The sequence below is a fragment of the Emys orbicularis genome, chromosome 7, assembly GCF_028017835.1.
Source record: "Emys orbicularis isolate rEmyOrb1 chromosome 7, rEmyOrb1.hap1, whole genome shotgun sequence".
Taxonomy (NCBI): domain Eukaryota; kingdom Metazoa; phylum Chordata; order Testudines; family Emydidae; genus Emys; species Emys orbicularis.
Genome location: NC_088689.1, coordinates 23,442,409 through 23,461,423, shown reverse-complemented (window position 1 = coordinate 23,461,423; position 19,015 = coordinate 23,442,409). Strand labels below are relative to the sequence as shown.

The following is a 19,015-nucleotide window of genomic DNA, read 5'->3' as shown; positions in this document are numbered from 1 at the left end:
TATCAGTCAGCCAAAATATGCACAAATTGACTATGTAAAGGAAATGTATCCTTTGCCCTTGTTTACCTAGCAATGCATGACCTCCTATAATCATGAGCCAGCGTGCTTGGCCTACTGACGGCAGTTTAAATCACTAAGATCTCCTGGGCGAAAGGATATTATGAAAATAGCAACTCTCATAGCCAAATACTAACACAGAACCTTTTGCTAGCCTGAAAAAATGAAGGTGAGATCCCACCTCATTTAGAGTCTAACCACTGACAGCTAATATTTTCAAAGTTGTGTAAAATGAATTCATGTTCCTCTCCTAATACTTCCCCTTCATACAGATTCCCAAACTAAGGTGAATGATCTTAGGCCTAAAGCAGAGAAGAGACTTAATAGAACCTATTTTACACATCTGTTTAGTAGAAAGCATGAAGAACATTTGAGGTCTAACATTATCTGGAACTAAAATTTCATTTTCGAACCCTCTTCCACTGTCACAGGCTCTGTCAGGTGTACATGTCTGTTGCATAAACCCTAGGGCAATCTATATCTACCGTGTATGCTTGAAAGCATCTTTGTGAGTCAGATCACACTACTCTAGAACAGGAAAACATTCATGTTACAAATCCAAGATGTAAGAAGACTGACTAGTTCCTAAAGAAATGTCAATCGGTTCTGATGCCTTCTATGTATTTACTATTGCAGTAGTTTGAGACATACTGTGGAAGAGGCAAAACAAGTTCCAGAGCGATTCAGTCAGCATCCTAAACCATGGATTGAGTGGAGTAATATGCAAAGATGAGACTGAATGGCAATAATTAGGGCCCTACCAAATTCACGGTCCATTTTGGTCAATTTCATGGTCATAGGATTTTAAAAATAGTAAATTTCATGATTTCAGCAATTTAAACCTGAAATTACATGGTGTTGTAATTGTAGGCGTCCTGACCCAAAAAGGAGTTGTGGGGAGGGGGGTCGCAAGTTTATTGTAGGGAGGGTTGCGGTAATGCTACTCTTACTTCTGCACTGCTGCTGGTGGCGGCGCTGCCTTCAGGGCTGTGCAGCTGGAGAGCAGCAGCTGCTGGCTGGGAGCCCAGCTAGGAAGGCAGAGTCGACGCCAGCAGCAGCACAGAAGTAAGGATGGCACAGTATGGTATTGCCACCCTTACTTCTGTGCTGCTGCTGGCAGGGCTCCACCTTCAGAGCTGTAGCAATAATGGACGATGTTAACTAATTATATGATGACCTCCCTGAACAAGCGAAGAGTGATAACCTCAAAGTTAAAGAATTTTGAACCACACTGAAGTAGTGTTGACTAATCTCAAACTGATAAGGAGAGAGAAGCTTGTACCAGAGAGTTAATTTTATGAATTTTGGGTGATGATGCATTAGCCATTTTTATAAAGAGCAGATAACTCAAGATATCACATAGCAAATTTGGCATCACTAGTTATTCCTAAATCAGAATAGTATAGTTTGTTATGGTCAAATCCTTAGTGCCTGCAAAGCAGTCCTAAGCCAATGTACGGCCTCTTCTCAACACCCTGAATAGCGTCAATGAACAAAAAATAGTTTCTGTACAAAGAGCAAAATCCAAAATGTCATCTATTAAAAAAAAACCCTTATTATAACAATACATATTCAGTATAAAACAAAACAAGTTTAACCTTTTTTTAAAGAAGCAATAAAAAAACTGTAATATAGATCCCATGGCATAGTAAGAGTAACAGTTCTTAAATTATTGTCAGATTTACAGATTATGGTGATGAAGTAAAATGAAACCATGGTCTAAAATCAACAAGATGAAATCCAATAAAGGTGGTCAGTGCAAAGTACTTCACTTAGGAAGGAAAAATCAAATGTACAGCTATGTGGAATAACTGGCTAGGTGGTAGTACTGCTGACAAAGATCTGGGAGGTTATAGTGGATCACAAAATGAATCCAAGTGAATCCAATCAACAATGTGATGCAGTTGCAAAGCAGGCTAATATTCTGGGTTATATTAACAGGAGTGTCATATGTAAGACATGAGGAATAATAGTCTTCCTCTCTTCGGCAGTGGTGAGACTACAGCTGGAGTACTGGGTGCCACACTTTAGGAAATATATGAACAAACTGGAGAGAGTCCAGAGGAGAGCAACAAAAATGAAAAAAGGTTTAGACATGACCTGACATGAGGAAAGATTAAAAAAACTGGGTATGTTTAGTCTTGAGAAAAGAAGACTGAGTGGGGTCCTGATAACAGTCTTCAAATACATTAAGGGCTATTATAAAGAGTATAGAGATCAATTGTTCTCGGTCTTCACTGAAGAAGCAAGATATTAGTAAAAACTTTGTAACTATTAGAGTCGGTAAACTCTAGAATAGGGCTCCAAGGGAGGTTGTGGAATCCCCATCATTGGAGGTTTTTAAGAACGGATTAGACCAGAGGTGGGCAAACTATGGCCCGCGGGCCACATCCGGCCCGCGGGACCCTCCTGCCCGGCCCCTGAGCTCCTGGCCCATGAGGCTAGCCCCCGGCCCCTCCCCTGCTGTTCCCCCTCTCCCACAGCCTCAGCTCACCGCACCACCGGTGCAATGCTCTGGGCAGCTGGGCAGCGCAGCTGCAGAGCCGTGGCCTGACCCGGTGCTGTGCTGCACGGTGGCGTGGCTGGCTCCAGCTGAGCGGCACGGCTGCCTGTCCTGGTGCTTTGGGCAGCGTGGCTGTAGCGCCACCAGCCACCGGTGCTCGAGGCAGCGCGTTAAGGGAGCAGGAAGGTTGGATAGAGGGCAGGGGAGTTCAGGGTGGGGTTCAGGGGGCGGGGAAGTCAGAGGGCGGGGAACAGGGGGGTTGAATGGGGGCAGGGGTCCCGGGGGGGCAGTCAGGAAGGAGAGGGGGATTGGATGGGATGGTGGGGGGCAGTCAGGGGCGGGAGGTCCGGGGGTGATCAGGGGACAGGGAGCAGGGGATGGTGGATGGGGCAGGAGTCCCAGGGGGGCCGTCAGGGGACAGGGAACGGGGGGGGGGGGGTTGGATGGGGCAGGAGTCCTGGGGGAGCCGTGAGGGGGCAAGAAGCGGGGGGGGTGTCAGATAGGGGGTGGGGGCCAGGCCACGCCTGGCTGTTTGGGGAGGCACAGCCTCCCCTAACCAGCCCTCCATACAATTTTGGAAACATGATGTGTCCTTCAGGCCAAAAAGTTTGCCCGCCCCTGGATTAGACAAACACCTGTCAGGGAGGGTCTAGGTTTATTTTGTCCTGCCTCAGAACAGTGGGTGGACTTGATTTCTCAAGGTCGCTTCCAGCCCTACATTTCTATGATTCTATGATGTGAAAATCTCACTTATGCTGAAGGAGAAAGTGACACGATATAGTATATGGCCAAATATCTTTGGGGAGTTCTTCCTAATAAAAAGTTAAAATTCATAGAGCTGTGAATATACTTCATTGATGCCCCGCACATGATTGGGAAGTGTGAATCCATAGATAGTTCTTATCTTTTGAAAATGCACACATTCTACATCAATTTAATCTTTGTTCCAGTTACATTCCTGTTTTGGGCTTAGGGTTACTGACTTGTACATACGCTCTACCTATGTTTGGTCACCAGAAAAATCAACTCTATAAACCAGATTTTCAGGAAGCAGGTGAAAGTGCTAGTATCACCCATTGCTAAATACCACCCTATTTTGTATTGCCCAGATGATATGAGAAATCAAATAGTGAGCACAGTCCAATTTACGACAGGATGACTGGTTGATGCCATATTCAGATAAGTCTGTCATGATTCTATGTAGTTTTTACTTCTTTGTCATTCAAATGAGATGACCACAAATCTCTAAGAATATTGGTGTATATGAGATATCCCAAGAGGGGAGAAAAACCAGTTATCACAGTATCTATGGTTCTTTGGCAGTGTTACCTCTCCATGTTCACACTTGGAGGTATGCCCCAGCTCTGAGGAGCTTCCAGTACATTCTAGAAAGTCATGCTCACTAGGGCTGCACAAACACCCGCTCATGACACTCGAAGTTCAAAGTTGACACTATAAAAGGGCCATGCAGCCCAAACCATGTCAGCTCATTACAGTAAGCAGAGTTCAGGAGCACTCCTCTGAAGGACATCCTTTGGGCAGGTCTAAAAATGGATCTTGCCTTTCCTAGCTCATCTTTTCATAGATTTTAAGGCCAGAAGGGACCACTATGATCATCTAACTCTGACTTTTTGCATAACACAGGCCATAAAATGTCATTCAACATCAAGTTGGATTGAGGTAGAATATGTATTTTAGAAAGATATTTGATTTTAATTTACAGACTTCAAATGATGGAGCCTCAATCATAGCCTGAGGTAAGCTATTCTAATGATAAATCACCCTCACTTAAAAAGTTGTACATTATTTCTTGTCTGAATGTGTCTAGCTTTAACTTCCAGCTTCAGAACTTCATTATGCCTATGTGTGTTGGATTAAAGAGCCGTGTACTATCAGAAATTATTTCTGTATGTAGAAACTTATGGACTGTGATGAAGTCACCTCTTCATCTTTTGTGACCCCCAAACTCCAAGGGGTGAGCGCAAAAGCCTTGGCAGAAAGGCTGACAAAACCTTGGGTTAAAGAGCCTCAGGGCAGGACTCTATAAGCCTTCATCAGAGGGGTACACGCTATATATATATCTATATATATATATATATATATGCTCCAGTAGTTGCACTGAAGGTTCTATACTAACCAAAGAGGAAGGAAAAGAACCAGGAGTTCTACGAATCTGAAACATGGGAAAGGCAAAAGAGCACTCAACACTGATGATGCCATGGTAGGGGATTCTCTTTATATGAAATCTAAGCCTTGATTTCAATATTCATTATTGTATGATGTATCTTAAAATTACAAGGTGTTTTAAAAGAATAAATGATATTTCAGAGTTAGATGTCAAGAGGTACTCAAGAGTCCGTTCTGAACATAACCAATACAAATACTATTTTTAATAAGAGTAACTTAACTTTTCCCTCTTACTAACAAGCAACATGAATGTTTTCCTTTGAACAGAAAGCTACACAATTTAAATAATACTACTAGCTATGTCAAAAAGGAAAAGTACTGATTTATTATTACACTCTGAGTTACATACTGTAATTTCATGCTAGTAATTTGAACTGATAACTCTATTAGGTACTGTGCACATTAAAATACTAATCAGTTTATTCATTGTCATTACCATGCCATTAACTTGCTATTTTTTCTTTTCACCAGAGAATTACGATCCATTACCATTACACATCCAATTGTATAATTTATGTTCTAATGTTAATTTAACATATAATTATTTACCATTAACCTATTACACATTTAACATTTGTTACTATATTATCATATATATTACTCCCATATAGCATAAATTATCATTTACAGAACCATATCACAACATATCTTAAGATAAGTCCCTCCCGGGTCCCAGCCGGTCCTGGAGGTCGGAGCCCTGGCTGGAGGGATCCTGGGCTGAGGCGCGGCCCGGGAGCCCCGCTGCTTACCCCGACCCTGCCAGCACTGGACCAGCTGGAGGCGAGGGGGGAGTGGGCAGAATCAGCACTGGTGGGGGGAGCACAGGGCTGGGGCGGCAGGGGGTGCAGGTAGGGTGGGGTGGGGGAGGGAGAGCCCAGCGCTGGGACAGCAGGGCATGCGGGGGGGAGGGCACTGGGGTTTCCGTAGAGCACTGAGAACTAAGTTGAAGTCCACAGTGGAGCTGGCTCTTGGGCAGGAGGGAAGAGATTGAACCCTTGATAAATTTTGCAGTAGTGGGGTGGGTGAAGACTGAGAACCCTTTGTTTAGGAACCCAAATTGTTTAGGAACTTGAGTAATAGAGGCATTGGGGGGTAAGCATATAGCAGGACGCGAGGCCAAGGAGTGACTAGGGCATCTCAAGTCGAGTAGTGGCTGCACCCTCCCTTGAACAGAAATGTTTGCACTTTGCATTGGATGGCATTGTGATGAGATCTATGTTCCAATGACCCAAGTAAGACATATCTTCCAGAACACCTCATTGTTCAGTTCCCATTCATCGTCGATCCTGAAATTTCTGCTCAGGGAGTTCACCAGTGTTCTCTAGACCTGGCAGATAAACCACGGAAATGTGTATGCGGAGTGATATGCACCTGTTCCATAGTTTTATGGATTCAACACATAAGGACTGGGATCTTGCTCCTTCTTGTGAATTGATATAATAAATGGCTGTCTTGTTGTCCAGCATTTATTCTGATTGGATGGTCCCTGACATGGGTTGGGAAGTGTTGGCAAGAATAAGGAACTGCTCTGAGCTCCATTATGTTGATATGGAGGGTCATCACAAGAAAGGTCCATTCTCCATTCACCCTGAGCTGTGAGGTTCTGGGAGTGTGAGCCCTAACCTATCAGGGAAGTGTCTGTGGTGATAATCCTCGTGGGAGGAGGCTGTAGGAACAGAACTTCCATGCACAACTTTTGTGGGTCCTTCCACCAATGTAGAGAATTGAGGACGTTGGATAGACTGTGTTGTTGGGGGTGTAGACAGTTCTCAACCAGGCCTGAAGACACCGAGAATGTAGTCTTGCTAAGGAAGTCATGAATGTAGAGGCTACCATATGGCCCAGAAGTTGTAGGCAACCTGTGGTTTGTGGGCTCTGCTGAATTGTTGAAACAATATTGGACATAGTGGTGAATCTGTCCTTGGGTAGATATGCTCTATCAGAAGAAGAGTCCAGAGTGGCTCTGATTAACTCTATATGTTGAATGGGCGTGAGGGTAGACTTTTCCACATTGAGGCGGAGGTCCAGTAAGTGAAATGGAGACAGGCCTTGTCTGTGAGCAACCTTTCAGGAGCCAATCATCCAGTTAGGGGTAGACAATTATGCCCATTTGTTGAAGATAGGCTGCTGAGGCTGATAGAACTTTAGTGAACGCCTTGGGGCAGTGTAAAAGCCAAAGGTTAAGACAGAATACTAGTAGTGGTCCCTGCCTACCCCAAAACTTAGGAATTTGCAAGGGATGAATGGTGACATGAAAATAGGCATCCTAAGGTTGAGGGACACAAACCAATCTTTGGAATCCAGGGGGGAATAATCATTGCTAGGGTCCCCATTTTGAACCATTTGGAATGGACAAAGGTGTTTAAAGTCCTGAGGTCCAGAATTGGCATCCATCCCCATTTTTCTCAGGGATTCTACCAAGAACAGAAGCCTTTTCTGACTAGTCCAATGGAACATATTTGATTGCTCCCAGAACTAAGAGGAATTGTGCCTGCTGACTTAAGAGGTTTGAGAAGGGTCCCTGAAGAGGGACGGGGGGGTGGGGGGTGGAAAGAAGCTGAATTGGATGGAATAGCTTGTAGAAATCGCTTCTAGAATCCATCTGTCTGAGGCTGTGTGTTCCAGGAAGGTGGGAAAGGGGACCGATGATCCCCATAAGGTTGGAAGGGTAGGGGAATAGGTGCAAGCTGTGTCATCAGCACCAAACAAAGCCCAGAGAGATGTTTTAGCAACTGTACAACCTTCTGTAATGAAGCCCTACATTTTTTCTCTCTGATCCTGAGGCAGGTGTTCAATGAATGATGAGAATTTTGAACAGTCTGTGAAATCACTTGAGAACTGGCTATTCTGAACTGCAAGGAGTCTGAGGAGTAGCTCTTGAAACCCAAAAGTCCAATCGTTTTAGCTTCTTGTCGGATGGTGTTGAATGGGACACTGATGTTGCATGTTCCATTCCTTAACAGCCTCAACAACTAGAGAGTTGGGAACAGGGTAGGAGAAAAATGCTCCGAATCTCTGGGTGGAATGTAGTACTTTTTTGCTCGCTCATTTACATGTGGATGGGATAGCAGCTGGAGTTTGCCACACTGTGCATACTTGGGTTAGCAGAGCATCGCTGATGGGCAAGTCGATCTTGCCCTGAGTAGGTGCTTGCTACTCTTTTTATAAAGTCTTGAAAGGCCTTAAAATCATCGAGGTAAGATAGTGGGGAGAGGCATGTCATTCTCATCTAGTAAGGAAGAGGACTTCTGGGAGGGTAGTGTTTCTTCCTGTTCCACTGGTTCCTACTCTGAGAGATTACCTATGAACAGAGCCTGAGGGAGTTGGTTGATGCTCCTGATGAGTCCTCTTTAGAAATGTTACCCTGTAGAAAGGATCATAATAGGAAGTCCCCGGGTTCCAGTAAACCCACTGTGGTGGGGCATAAAGGAAAGGGGCAGGATACCAAGGTTGTCCTTGCCAAGATAGCTGGGCATGCTTCCTAGTAGCACTTCCCCTTCAATGTGAACCTCAAAAGAGGGAGGTTGGAAGGTGGATTAACCTTGTGCAGACACCTCGAACTCAGATGATGCATAATCCCCTGTATCCATGGGGGGCAAGGGCACCAGTACCAGTGATCGAGTTGGTATCAGACCCCAGGAACAGACCTGTAGTTGCACTGGTACCAAGATTAGAAAGGGCAGTGGGAGAGGCAGTATCAGAAAATGTTAAATCAGTACCAGCTGGAAATATTTCTCAGCACCCTCAAAGCATCTGTGTAGAGACTGTGTCGGTTTTGGAAGGCAGGTCACAGTCGAAGATGTGGCAGAGGGTAAGTAGGCTCTGAGAGGTGAGTTTGAACCAGTGGAGTTTATGTCTCAAAATCTCTCAGCATAAGTGATTTGGGCTTTTCAAGGATTCCCAAGTCATTGTGAGAAAGGAGTCTAGATGGTACGGGGAACTATGCTTGGGGCTCCTCAGGTGTCAGAACGCCAGGTGCTAGTGGAGACTGTTCCAAAGTGAGATCAGTGTGCCTTTCTCTTCTGGCTACGGAAGACGATACCAATGAGGATTTCATCGTGGCTCTGGATTTTGGAGACTAAGCCTGGTGCCAGTGTCACTCTAAACAGCTTTTCGGTATGCGACATGGTCTTCTTAGCCGGTACCATGACTGCAGTAACAGAGGGAGTGGGCACCTCAGCCGTACCCGTCCCATATTGGGACAAGCAGTCTCCTGAGACCGAGATCAAGGAGGTGACTTTTCCCTTTTCTTCTCCTGTTCTGGAGAAGGGGGGGTCTTTTCTTCTTAGAGGGTCTGGGAAGCACCACAGAGCCCTCGGAGTCTTTGCTTACCTATGAAGAGTAAGTGGTCAGTGGATCTGATGTACAGGGGGTGACTAGGACATGCACACACACACGGTCTCAAGGAGCACTCCATAAGCGGGAGTTTAAGTCTGTCCTCCCTCAATTTTTTGTATCTGCTTTTAAATCCTGAACAGATCTTACATTTGGTGGGGATGCGAGTCTCACCCAGACAGCGGAGGCATCTTGAATGTTCATCACTGCAGGGAAAAGACCTGTGGCAGATCTGACAGGGTTTGAAGCCCAGGGTCTTGGGCATAACCCACCCTCACGGCCATGGATCGAGGCCCAAGAAAACACAAAAGCCCCAGTTGACCAAACAAGGGAAAGGGGGAAACCTGCCTCTCCAAAAGCAACAACTGTGCTAAATAACAAGAAAAAACAAAAAACATATAGCTCTTTTACCCTTAAAGTGCGACTCACGGAGCCCCCCAGCCTCCTCCTTTCTCCACCTATTAGACTGGGGGTGGCTGGGTGGGTGGGCTGAAGCCCCAAATCCCGGCCCCCGGCAGGTGTGCCCTGGCTCTCGTACTTCTGAAGATTGTTGTATGCAGCTTGGAGGGCCAGTAAGTATGGCCACCCCTGCTATGTACCCTCCTATCACAGCATGAGGGTGCCTAGACACTGCTGACGAACATCTCCAATCAAGTGGGCACAGGTGAGCACACATCCTGAAAATGGATCACTCAGAGGGAAAATGCTCAAAGAAGAATCAGACACATGTAACTATAGAGTAGCATGTTGTTATGCTGAGCTATTTCTTTTACTCTCTCTTTTTTCTTCTTTTCAAAAATAAATATTTAAAACACACTAAAATGACTTATATTGCAGCAGGGATGAGTGAATTGTTATATCAAGAAAAGCACCAATATTGTTCCTGTCAAGCTACAATAAAACTTCAGGCAAGAATATTAAATTACACAATGTTGAGGTTGCCACAAATCAGGAATTTGTGTTTTTTCTTTTTTGTATCTAACTCACTACAGTGAATAAAGAGACAAGGTGAGTGAGGTAATATCTTTTATTGGACCTAACTTCTGTTGGTGAGAGAGAGAAACTTTCCAGCCATACTCTTCTGGTCAGGGAAAGATAATCCCAGGATCACAGCAGCATGAAGGTGGAACAGATTGTTTAGCATAAGTAGTTAGCACAAATTCTAAGAGATCATTCAAGGTAGAGTGGCCCATTAACACCTCTGCAGCCTCTGCATACAGTGAATAAAGTCTGTTCTAAAATTAAAATACACCCAAAAACTGCTTAAAATGCTCTACCATGGGAACCCATTGTTCCTAAGTAACAGAATTTGTAATAAGAACAGGAGTACTTGTGGCACCTTAGAGACTAACAAATTTATTAGAGCATAAGCTTTCGTGGGCTACAGCCCACTTCTTCGGATGCATATAGAGTGAAACATATATTGAGGAGATATATATACACACATACAGAGAGCATGAACAGGTGGGAGTTGTCTTACCAACTCTGAGAGGCCAATTAAGTAAGAGAAAAAAAACTTTTGAAGTGATAATCAAGATAGCTCAGTACAGACAGTTTGATAAGAAGTGTGAGAATACTTACAAGGGGAGATAGATTCAATGTTTGTAATGGCTCAGCCATTCCCAGTCCTTATTCAATCCTGAGTTGATCGTATCTAGTTTGCATATACATTTGTAATGTAACAGCAGATCAGATCTCAGCTTGTCTGCTGCTTGATGGATCTCAGCCAACAAGTTTGGTTGCTACTTTGCCTTATGCACTTGCCATATGGCAAGGATAGTTCCAGGTCATTAGAGTTATCTGCTTAGCAATAAATTCCTTTCTGTTATGCTCTAATTATGTTGTATCATAGGTGGACTTAAAGAATGATTACAAAAAAAATTGATGAGCTTCAATCATTATTGCTGATTATTAAATGAGTGCATCTTTAAACTTAAAATGTTCTGGATAAAGCTTAAAAATGGCAGTTCTATAAATAACATTAAAGTCAAGGTAGAGAGAAAGTTGGGACATTTAGGGGATACAATTATTTATAAACAGAAGTGTAAAAAATTCACTCATTAAGGAAACATCCTTTCATAAAATAGATCTTTAGGAATACCATGGCAGTGTTGTCTCCTAAGATTTAATTTGTGTTACCCATCCTAAATCCAATATTTTAGAGGCATGTTCATCAAATTTCAACATTGCTTGAGAGATCAATTACTTCATCATTTGGTATAATAATAAGTTTCACATGCCATTTCTGGATTCAGAAGATGACGAAGTAATGATGCTTCATTGATCCCTTTTTTTAATATTAGGTCATATGAATCAAATACCTTTTTTTTCAAATCTGTAACTGCATTTATCAAATACTAACAGAAACAGAAAGTAAGACAAATGCTACATAGGGTAAAGATGCCAATGTTAAACTTACCACAACATCTGATCTCATCTTTCCAAAAGTCTTGATTAAATGAGCATAATGATAGTCTTCCATTTGCCTTAAAATGGCTGTCATGCTTGCAACGAAGTTCCCCTATTAAAATAAATAATAATAATAATAATAATGGTTTAACAGATGGAGCTAAACAGTACCCGCTATCAAAACGTTGTGTCGCTAGGCTCCAACAATTCTTTTGGTATGTCAATAAAATGGACTAGTCAAAGTAAAACTTTATCATTAACATGTCATGAATAGAAAGAAATCCAAGGGTCCATACACAGTCTGCTGCTAGTGAATAGGCACTCAAACATACCTAATATACAAGTGCATGAAAATGTAAAATTTAAATTTATTTGTTTCATACTTGATCAGGCATTTCAGACCTGATTTTGGACTATATTTTGATACAAGAACTATTTGGAGATATAAACCTTTTCTGCATTACAGACTTTAAAATCTAACAAACACATTACCAATTCTAGTATCCACATTTGGGCAAGTCAGTATAGTATGCAATGAAGACATCTCTTTAAAAATCGTTTCAGTGGATATTACAAGAATGACCAGATTTATGAAAAAACACTATACTATCATCAAAAATATCGACTGACACACCGTATCTCTAAACCCATGAAAAAGGTTTTGCAAGTGTTATATTTTTTAAATCCCAATATTTAAATTTTTATGCAGTGAAAAGTCATAACCCCAAACTACATTCTGCCAAGAAAAAGCCCAATTGGTACTAGCATATCTAGGGTATCATCAGTGATGGTTCTACTTGTTTAGTAAACTTATTCTAATATCCCCTCTTAAGAATATATTAAGCGGACTGCTCATGATCAAACAGAACACAAACCTTTGGAATTATTCTTAATAAATCAACAAATAAGTCTGATTTTTAGGAAATTCTCAAAATTCAAAGGAAAGTTAGAGAATAAATAGTAATGCTCTTTGATTTCTATACTCCCTTACACAACATTTCAAATTAATCTTTTTTTTTCTACTTTGAAGATTATTCTATTTCATGCATAGTGTGATATAAATTCAATGAGAGTGGTAACAGAACATACGAGAAAGTATTTTTTGATCAAACACTTTCTTTCTAAGCAGGATGTTGATAAATTCTTGCCATTTAAGGCCTTCAATACTTAGCACTTCAATCTCTTTGCTACATAAATCTCAAGTAACTGAGGTCAAATATCAGGCCATGGAAGAGGTTTGACTTGTGCATCTGTGTAATAATCTGTGTTAATCTACCACACACTCACCCTGTCCCCAAACTTCCTAACATATGCAACTGACAGATTCCTTGCATTGGGTTTCTGCATACCCTTTCTCCAGGGCAGCAGACCTGGTACTTGTTCTGCTGCTTAGCTAGCTTTGTTTGCCTTTTCCCTTACTAATTTTTCTATACTACACAAATATAGATTAGAAATATTAAGAGGTGCAAAAGGTGTGAATAAGAAACAGGAGTGGCCAGCTGATTGGGTGTTTTGCTATGTCAAAGACCTTTATGGTTACCCTCTCTTATCCGTAGCAAGAGATGGGATATAAAATTACGCTAATAGGAAATTTACATAATAGGGGACCCTCTCATGGGAAACAGGAAAGGAAAATATTAATTGTCAAAACAGACTGTATAATATGTACATAAAGACACAGAAAAAGGGTTTGCTACTTTAGAGGCCAAATTCAAATAATATTCAGTCCATCTCCCTTAAGGGTCAGATATAATAATCAATGTGGTGGTTCTGAGCCACAAAGGCCAGAGTTGGGGGGGGGGGGGGGGGAAGGGGGACAAGTGTTTTGTTTTCTTAAACTGGCCAGTTAGGGCTAGATTCAAGATAACAGTAGGTCTTACCTCCCCCACAAATTCCTGGTTCATATAAATTCAGGAAAGGTGAAGAAGAGAAAGGGGATTAGATAGAAAATCTACCCCCTGTATTTGACCATTTAAATATCTAATCTTTTAAAACTCCACTCTTTTTGGCCTTAGTCCTTCAAACACTTATATACATGATTAATTTTACTCATGTAATTAAAGTTAAGCATGTATATTATTTCTCTACTGAATCAGGACCTTAATGGTTAATTCATCAGTACACAGATGACTTTTTTTGTTTTTTTAAACATAGCATATTTTCTGTACCTGGTTAATAGCTTTGTTCACACAGTTATGCTAATCTCATTCTGTTTGTTTAGCAATTTAAATTATTATGAACAATGGCAACAACTGAGAGATGAATTTTGTACCAAGGGAACTGATAATGCTAACTTTGTATTTGAATGGAAGACTAACTTGGGAAAACGGTCAAACCTTATGGATTTAAACATGTACTTTTCAGATGCATAAACATTTAGAAATGAAGTTCGGCTTATATTAATTTATCTTTTATGTATATTTATGGCCCCTTCCCCATTAAATGGTTAATTATTGAAGATTAATGTTTGCAAACATGAGCCCTCTCCTTCATATTCCAATACCTCTAGCTCTTGCCAAGAGATCATAATCCTCTTTTTGTAACAGCACAGTGTTTGTCTGTGGGAATTACTACGATCATGCTGTTAAGCAAGAAAAGAAGCTGAGTCATTGGAGAGAAAGATAATTACATAAAAATATCTATGTATATTTTTATATATACATAGATATTTTCATATATACATAGATTGGGGGGGAGGGATAGCTCAGTGGTTTGAGCATTGGCCTGCTAAACCCAGGGTTGTGAGTTCAATCCTTGAGGGGGCCACTTGGGGATCTGGGGCAAAATCAGTACTTGGTCCTGCTAGTGAAGGCAGGGGGCTGGATTCGATGACCTTCCAAGGTCCCTTCCAGTTCTAGGAGATGGGATATCTCCATTAATTTCTATCATTTCTATCTTATTAATTAGCATGGTAAGAGTTAGACAAGATATATGGAAGGTTAATACTTTATACTTAAATGTTGTGTTTCCATATGAACCATAAAATCTTTTCCTTTTTTTAAACTAATGTTATTAGATAAAGAAAAACACAGGAACAAACATACTACATATGAACCCAGCATAATGCAAAGTAAAGAATGAAATATATCAAAGAGTACACCCAGGTCAGCAATGATCCATAAGACTAGGGTATAGGCCTTTATCCAGCTAAGCACAATTTAAATAGTAATACAGATAAGTCCATGGAAATAAGTAAATGTCTCCTTAAAGTAACTCATCCACAGTATACAGAAACACACAAATAAACAATATACCCAAAATGAAAAGAGCAAAAGTCCCACAAAATATTTTTAACACACAAAACCTCAAAGTCAAAAAGAGGAGATGGGATGCCTGGTAACAATGTTAGATGGGACTACATTTCCACTAGGAGAGGAACTAGGGTTGCCAACCCTCCAGGATTGTTATGGAGTCCCCAGGAATGAAAGATTAATCTTTAATCAAAGATTATGTCATGTGATGAAACCTCCAGGAATATATCCAACCAAAACTGGCAACCCTAAGAAGAACACAGAGTCCCTTAGCCATCTAAAAATCTGTTCATCCATAAAGAACTTGTAAAGGGCAAAAACTAGATGCTCATAAAATGAATACAAGTGACAGTAATCAAATCATCTGAATGACACTCGTTGTGTCATACCATCTGACTAGTGTGTGTTTCCATTATACCACTTCCTCCTGAATGCAGGGTCACAAAGAGACAGAGGAGTTCATCTTTATCCTAATTCTGAGGGAGTGGGAGTTTTGGGGGGAGGGCTGGAAGAGGAAAGGGGCCTTTGCACTATTTCATCTTAAGTCTGTTACCGCCATCTTAAAATATATATAAAAAAGAAAACCATACAAAAGTTAAATACACTATAAAGCTTCATCCATTTCCATTTATTTTAAAACCCAAGGAGCATGTGTGTTCCACCTATATTTGACTATGCTGTTTTAATTTAAATGACCATCCCTATAAAATGCTTCAAATTGAAAAAACCTCATTAAACTTATTTTCTCTTTTCGTGTGTCTTTAGATTTAGTAATTTTAAGATTTCCTTCCATTTGCAGCCAGCACAGTGTGCTCTTAATTACAAAGCTGTCTAAAATTGTAATTTTATAACAGACACAAGGTGGGTGAGGTAATATCTTTTATTGAACCAAATTGTGTCTCTAATATCCTGGGACCACCATGGCTACAATACTACAAACATAATTTTCTAATAGTTAAGCTTATTTCATATGACCTATTAGCTATTTAGCAATAACTAGTAATATTAAACACTTGTCTTAAGTTGATTTTTTTAATGTTTAGTTGTACTCAGAAAATACTATAATCTCATATAGCAGATCATTCCAGGCAATACAAAGCAAAAAATCTAATTTTCTAAAAAATCAATTTCAATTTTACTGTAGGAGTAATTGCAGACCTATATTTACGTAACAAGTACAGCAAAGGGCAATATATGGGACTTACTGTTGCCCTTTGCAATTATTAGCTATTCATTCAGTGTCAAGGTTTTCATTGCAAGCTCTTCACACACTTTCATATTTACAAAGCAGGAAAACAAATACTATAAATGAAATACTCACAAATGACTAATGTAATCACTCCATACAATATAAGAAAAGTGCACTTCATGTATTTTTGTATGTTTTTTAATATAACTAATTTCTTTCTAGCACAAAATCACCAGCCAGCAGAGCTGCTAACTTAATCCTTTTTTTCTTATCAATAAACCAGGTACACTGAGGCAAGAGAGAGTTTATGATTCCCAAAACAGTATTTTGTGATGTGCTGTGTCTGCAACCACATCCTAATATAAGCAAGAGTAATTCACTCTTAATAAGCTCTCAGTGGCAAAGGATCAATAACTCAGCCCATTAAAAAAAATACTGTTGACTTCTTTTGATAAAGTATTCTGTTATTACTTGGATTATATATTTTATTTGAGAGTGATTGTTGTCTTCTTTTTTTAGAATGCAATTTCAGTACCTAATTCATAACTGGTTAAAATTTCTACTTTTTTAAATGAAAAAAAAAAAGGTGGAAATTGCATATGGACTTAATGAATCAACAGAATGAAGCAAATATTACATTTTCTTTAAGAATTCGATATTCAAACTATTGTTAAAAGTGTAAATTCCATTTTAATTTAAAAAACTCTTCCCTTCACCAATGTCACTAGAAGATTGCAAAATGAAAGCCAATTTCCCAAGGGACACCAAGAGTTTTCTTTGCCTAGAGTACCAGGAAAAACATACAAAGTGGGAAACAAATAGGCCATTATGTGTAAACTGGTGTCTCACATGAAGTTTATCCATCAATCTGGAACAGCTACCAAATCAGCTACTAAACTGGGTCTCCCCCCCCCCCCCCGAGAGAGAAGCAGGATATGCTTTTTTATTTTTTTCTTGTGCCAAGATACTCTGCTTTAAATAGCCTCTAGCCGTTCCCAGAAAAAACTCAAGCTGGAATCATTAAACTATTTATCTACACTGAGAAAACCTATTTGAAAGAAATGGAACAGAATGGAGGGATGCTCCATTATTATTATTACTACTTGTATTACAGAAGCAACCAAAGGCCCTAATTAGGTTTTAAAAACACATCTGATTTTCTTCAGACTCTCCCAAAAATTTACCACTTGACTCAAACCACTATGATAAGTTTCTCTGTAAATTATCATTTGGGCAGAAATCTATAAACAAATTAAAACATGAAACTAGAATTAAAGGGCCATATAAGTTTTAATTATAGTGTTGTTACTATGATACTATTTTCTAATTGATGCTTTTATTTACATCTGTGCAAAATGAGTGAAAAGTAGATATAAGCTGCTTCTAAATAATAAACCCATATATTAGAAAGCAATGACCCTACTTTTCAAAAGTAAGTAGTGAAATTGTCTTTCTTAATTTTTGGCATCCAAGTTGAGATACCTGGAAGGGGATTGATTTGCAGGCACTGCAAATCCCCTTTAAAGTTCAGTGTTCAAGTATCACATTCAGCGCCCAATAATCACTAGCCACTTTTGAAAACCTGGCCAGTATGTAAACCTGAATTAAAAGACAATTTGTCTATTCAATGTAATGCTGATAAATAAGTTTACACATCATTTTAGTTAAGCAAACAAAGTGGCAATCTAATATGGTATAAATCAGAGGATCTCCAGCATTTTGCATTCTGTGGACTACTTTCTAAGAGAAACAATCTTTCATCTTCCCGCCTGCAACCCTTCTCCTGCTTGGCCTCAAAGTGCTTCATTTTGCATATTCCCAGGAAGGGGTCCAGTAACCACTGTTTGAGAACCACTGGTGCAAAGTATGTGCTAAAAACACATACAAAAAAACAGCATGCTATTTCTTTGTAAGACAAATAATGCCATTTTTTTGGTTAGCATGCACTATTCTGATTAATCTAATAAATGCATATATGGTATATATCACTAACTCATGGTAAAAATACATAAGCGTGGATTTCAAGTAATAACAGATTCCTGTAATCATCAATCAAAATATGTTGCAAAGGTTAAGACAAAACTACAAAATATGCCAAAAAGCAAGCACTGAAATCAATCTGCATGCACGTAATTCAGGTCCCTAGAAGCATAAAAACTCATTTCTGCTAACAGGCTTTTCATAGCATTTGAGAGACCATTATGCTCAAGTACTCTCCACTGGTCAGTGCGCAGTAGATTAGAATCAATGCTATTATTTTGTCACATCAGTGTCTGTGCAGCATTTAAAATGTTTTTGACAGAACTTCCTTCAGCTTCTAGTAGCAAGACATCAATCTATATTACAATGTAACGGGGGATTGAGGTAAAATACATATATGCTTTCAGTATTAAAACATAGATAGCTCTCGCCAAAATATGAAATCTAAGAGTAAATTCAATAGCATCGTCAAAAGAAAAAGTATTTAAGGGAAATAGCAGCAGAATTTAAACAAGAACAAAATGTTAATATTTGTCATCTTTTTACTGGTTATATGCTGCGCTCCTATTTTTAGGGCCCAATCCTGCCATCCTGAATAAAAACAAATAGAACCAATACAACATTTGAGTTTCTCTCTATGAAATAAAGATAGCAGCATTTATAAGAATTTAAATGACAAATGTTTGGTTGTTCTGTGGCTGCAGACATAATTATGAGAACACTTCTTCCCCTCACGTGATTGCCCATCCAGATCCAATAATGCTAAGTGTTCCAAAATTCTTTAAATTCACGTATCATTCTCCTTTACGATTTCCCTGGACAATATATGCTTTCTTTCTTTTGTATATTAACCTGAAACGGATGTCTCACCACCAGTTCTAAGGTAACAACCCTGTCTGCCTCAATTAGAAAAAGCATATGAAGCAGTTAGGTTTCTGAAGACTGGTGGGGAAGGGATTTATAGAGGAGTAATTCATTGATTCAGTGATGTATACACTCCATTTTGCAAAGATGACTCTCAAATCCACATTTGGTCTGTGAGAGCTGGATCTCTGAGCTAGTAGAAATATGTTTAGAAAGAAAGTTCCTTATGTATCCTGGACT

General features: G+C 40.0%; 1 protein-coding gene across 2 annotated transcripts in view; it reads right to left on the bottom strand.

The window, feature by feature from the left end:
- Positions 1–19,015, bottom strand: part of DOCK1 (dedicator of cytokinesis 1) — a 558,093-nt gene that overhangs the window by 226,085 nt on the left and 312,993 nt on the right. For both annotated transcript variants that reach the window (XM_065408426.1, XM_065408427.1), the window contains one exon: positions 11,502–11,603. In XM_065408426.1, coding sequence (XP_065264498.1) covers positions 11,502–11,603 — 102 coding nt within the window. The remainder of the gene's footprint in view (positions 1–11,501; positions 11,604–19,015) is intronic.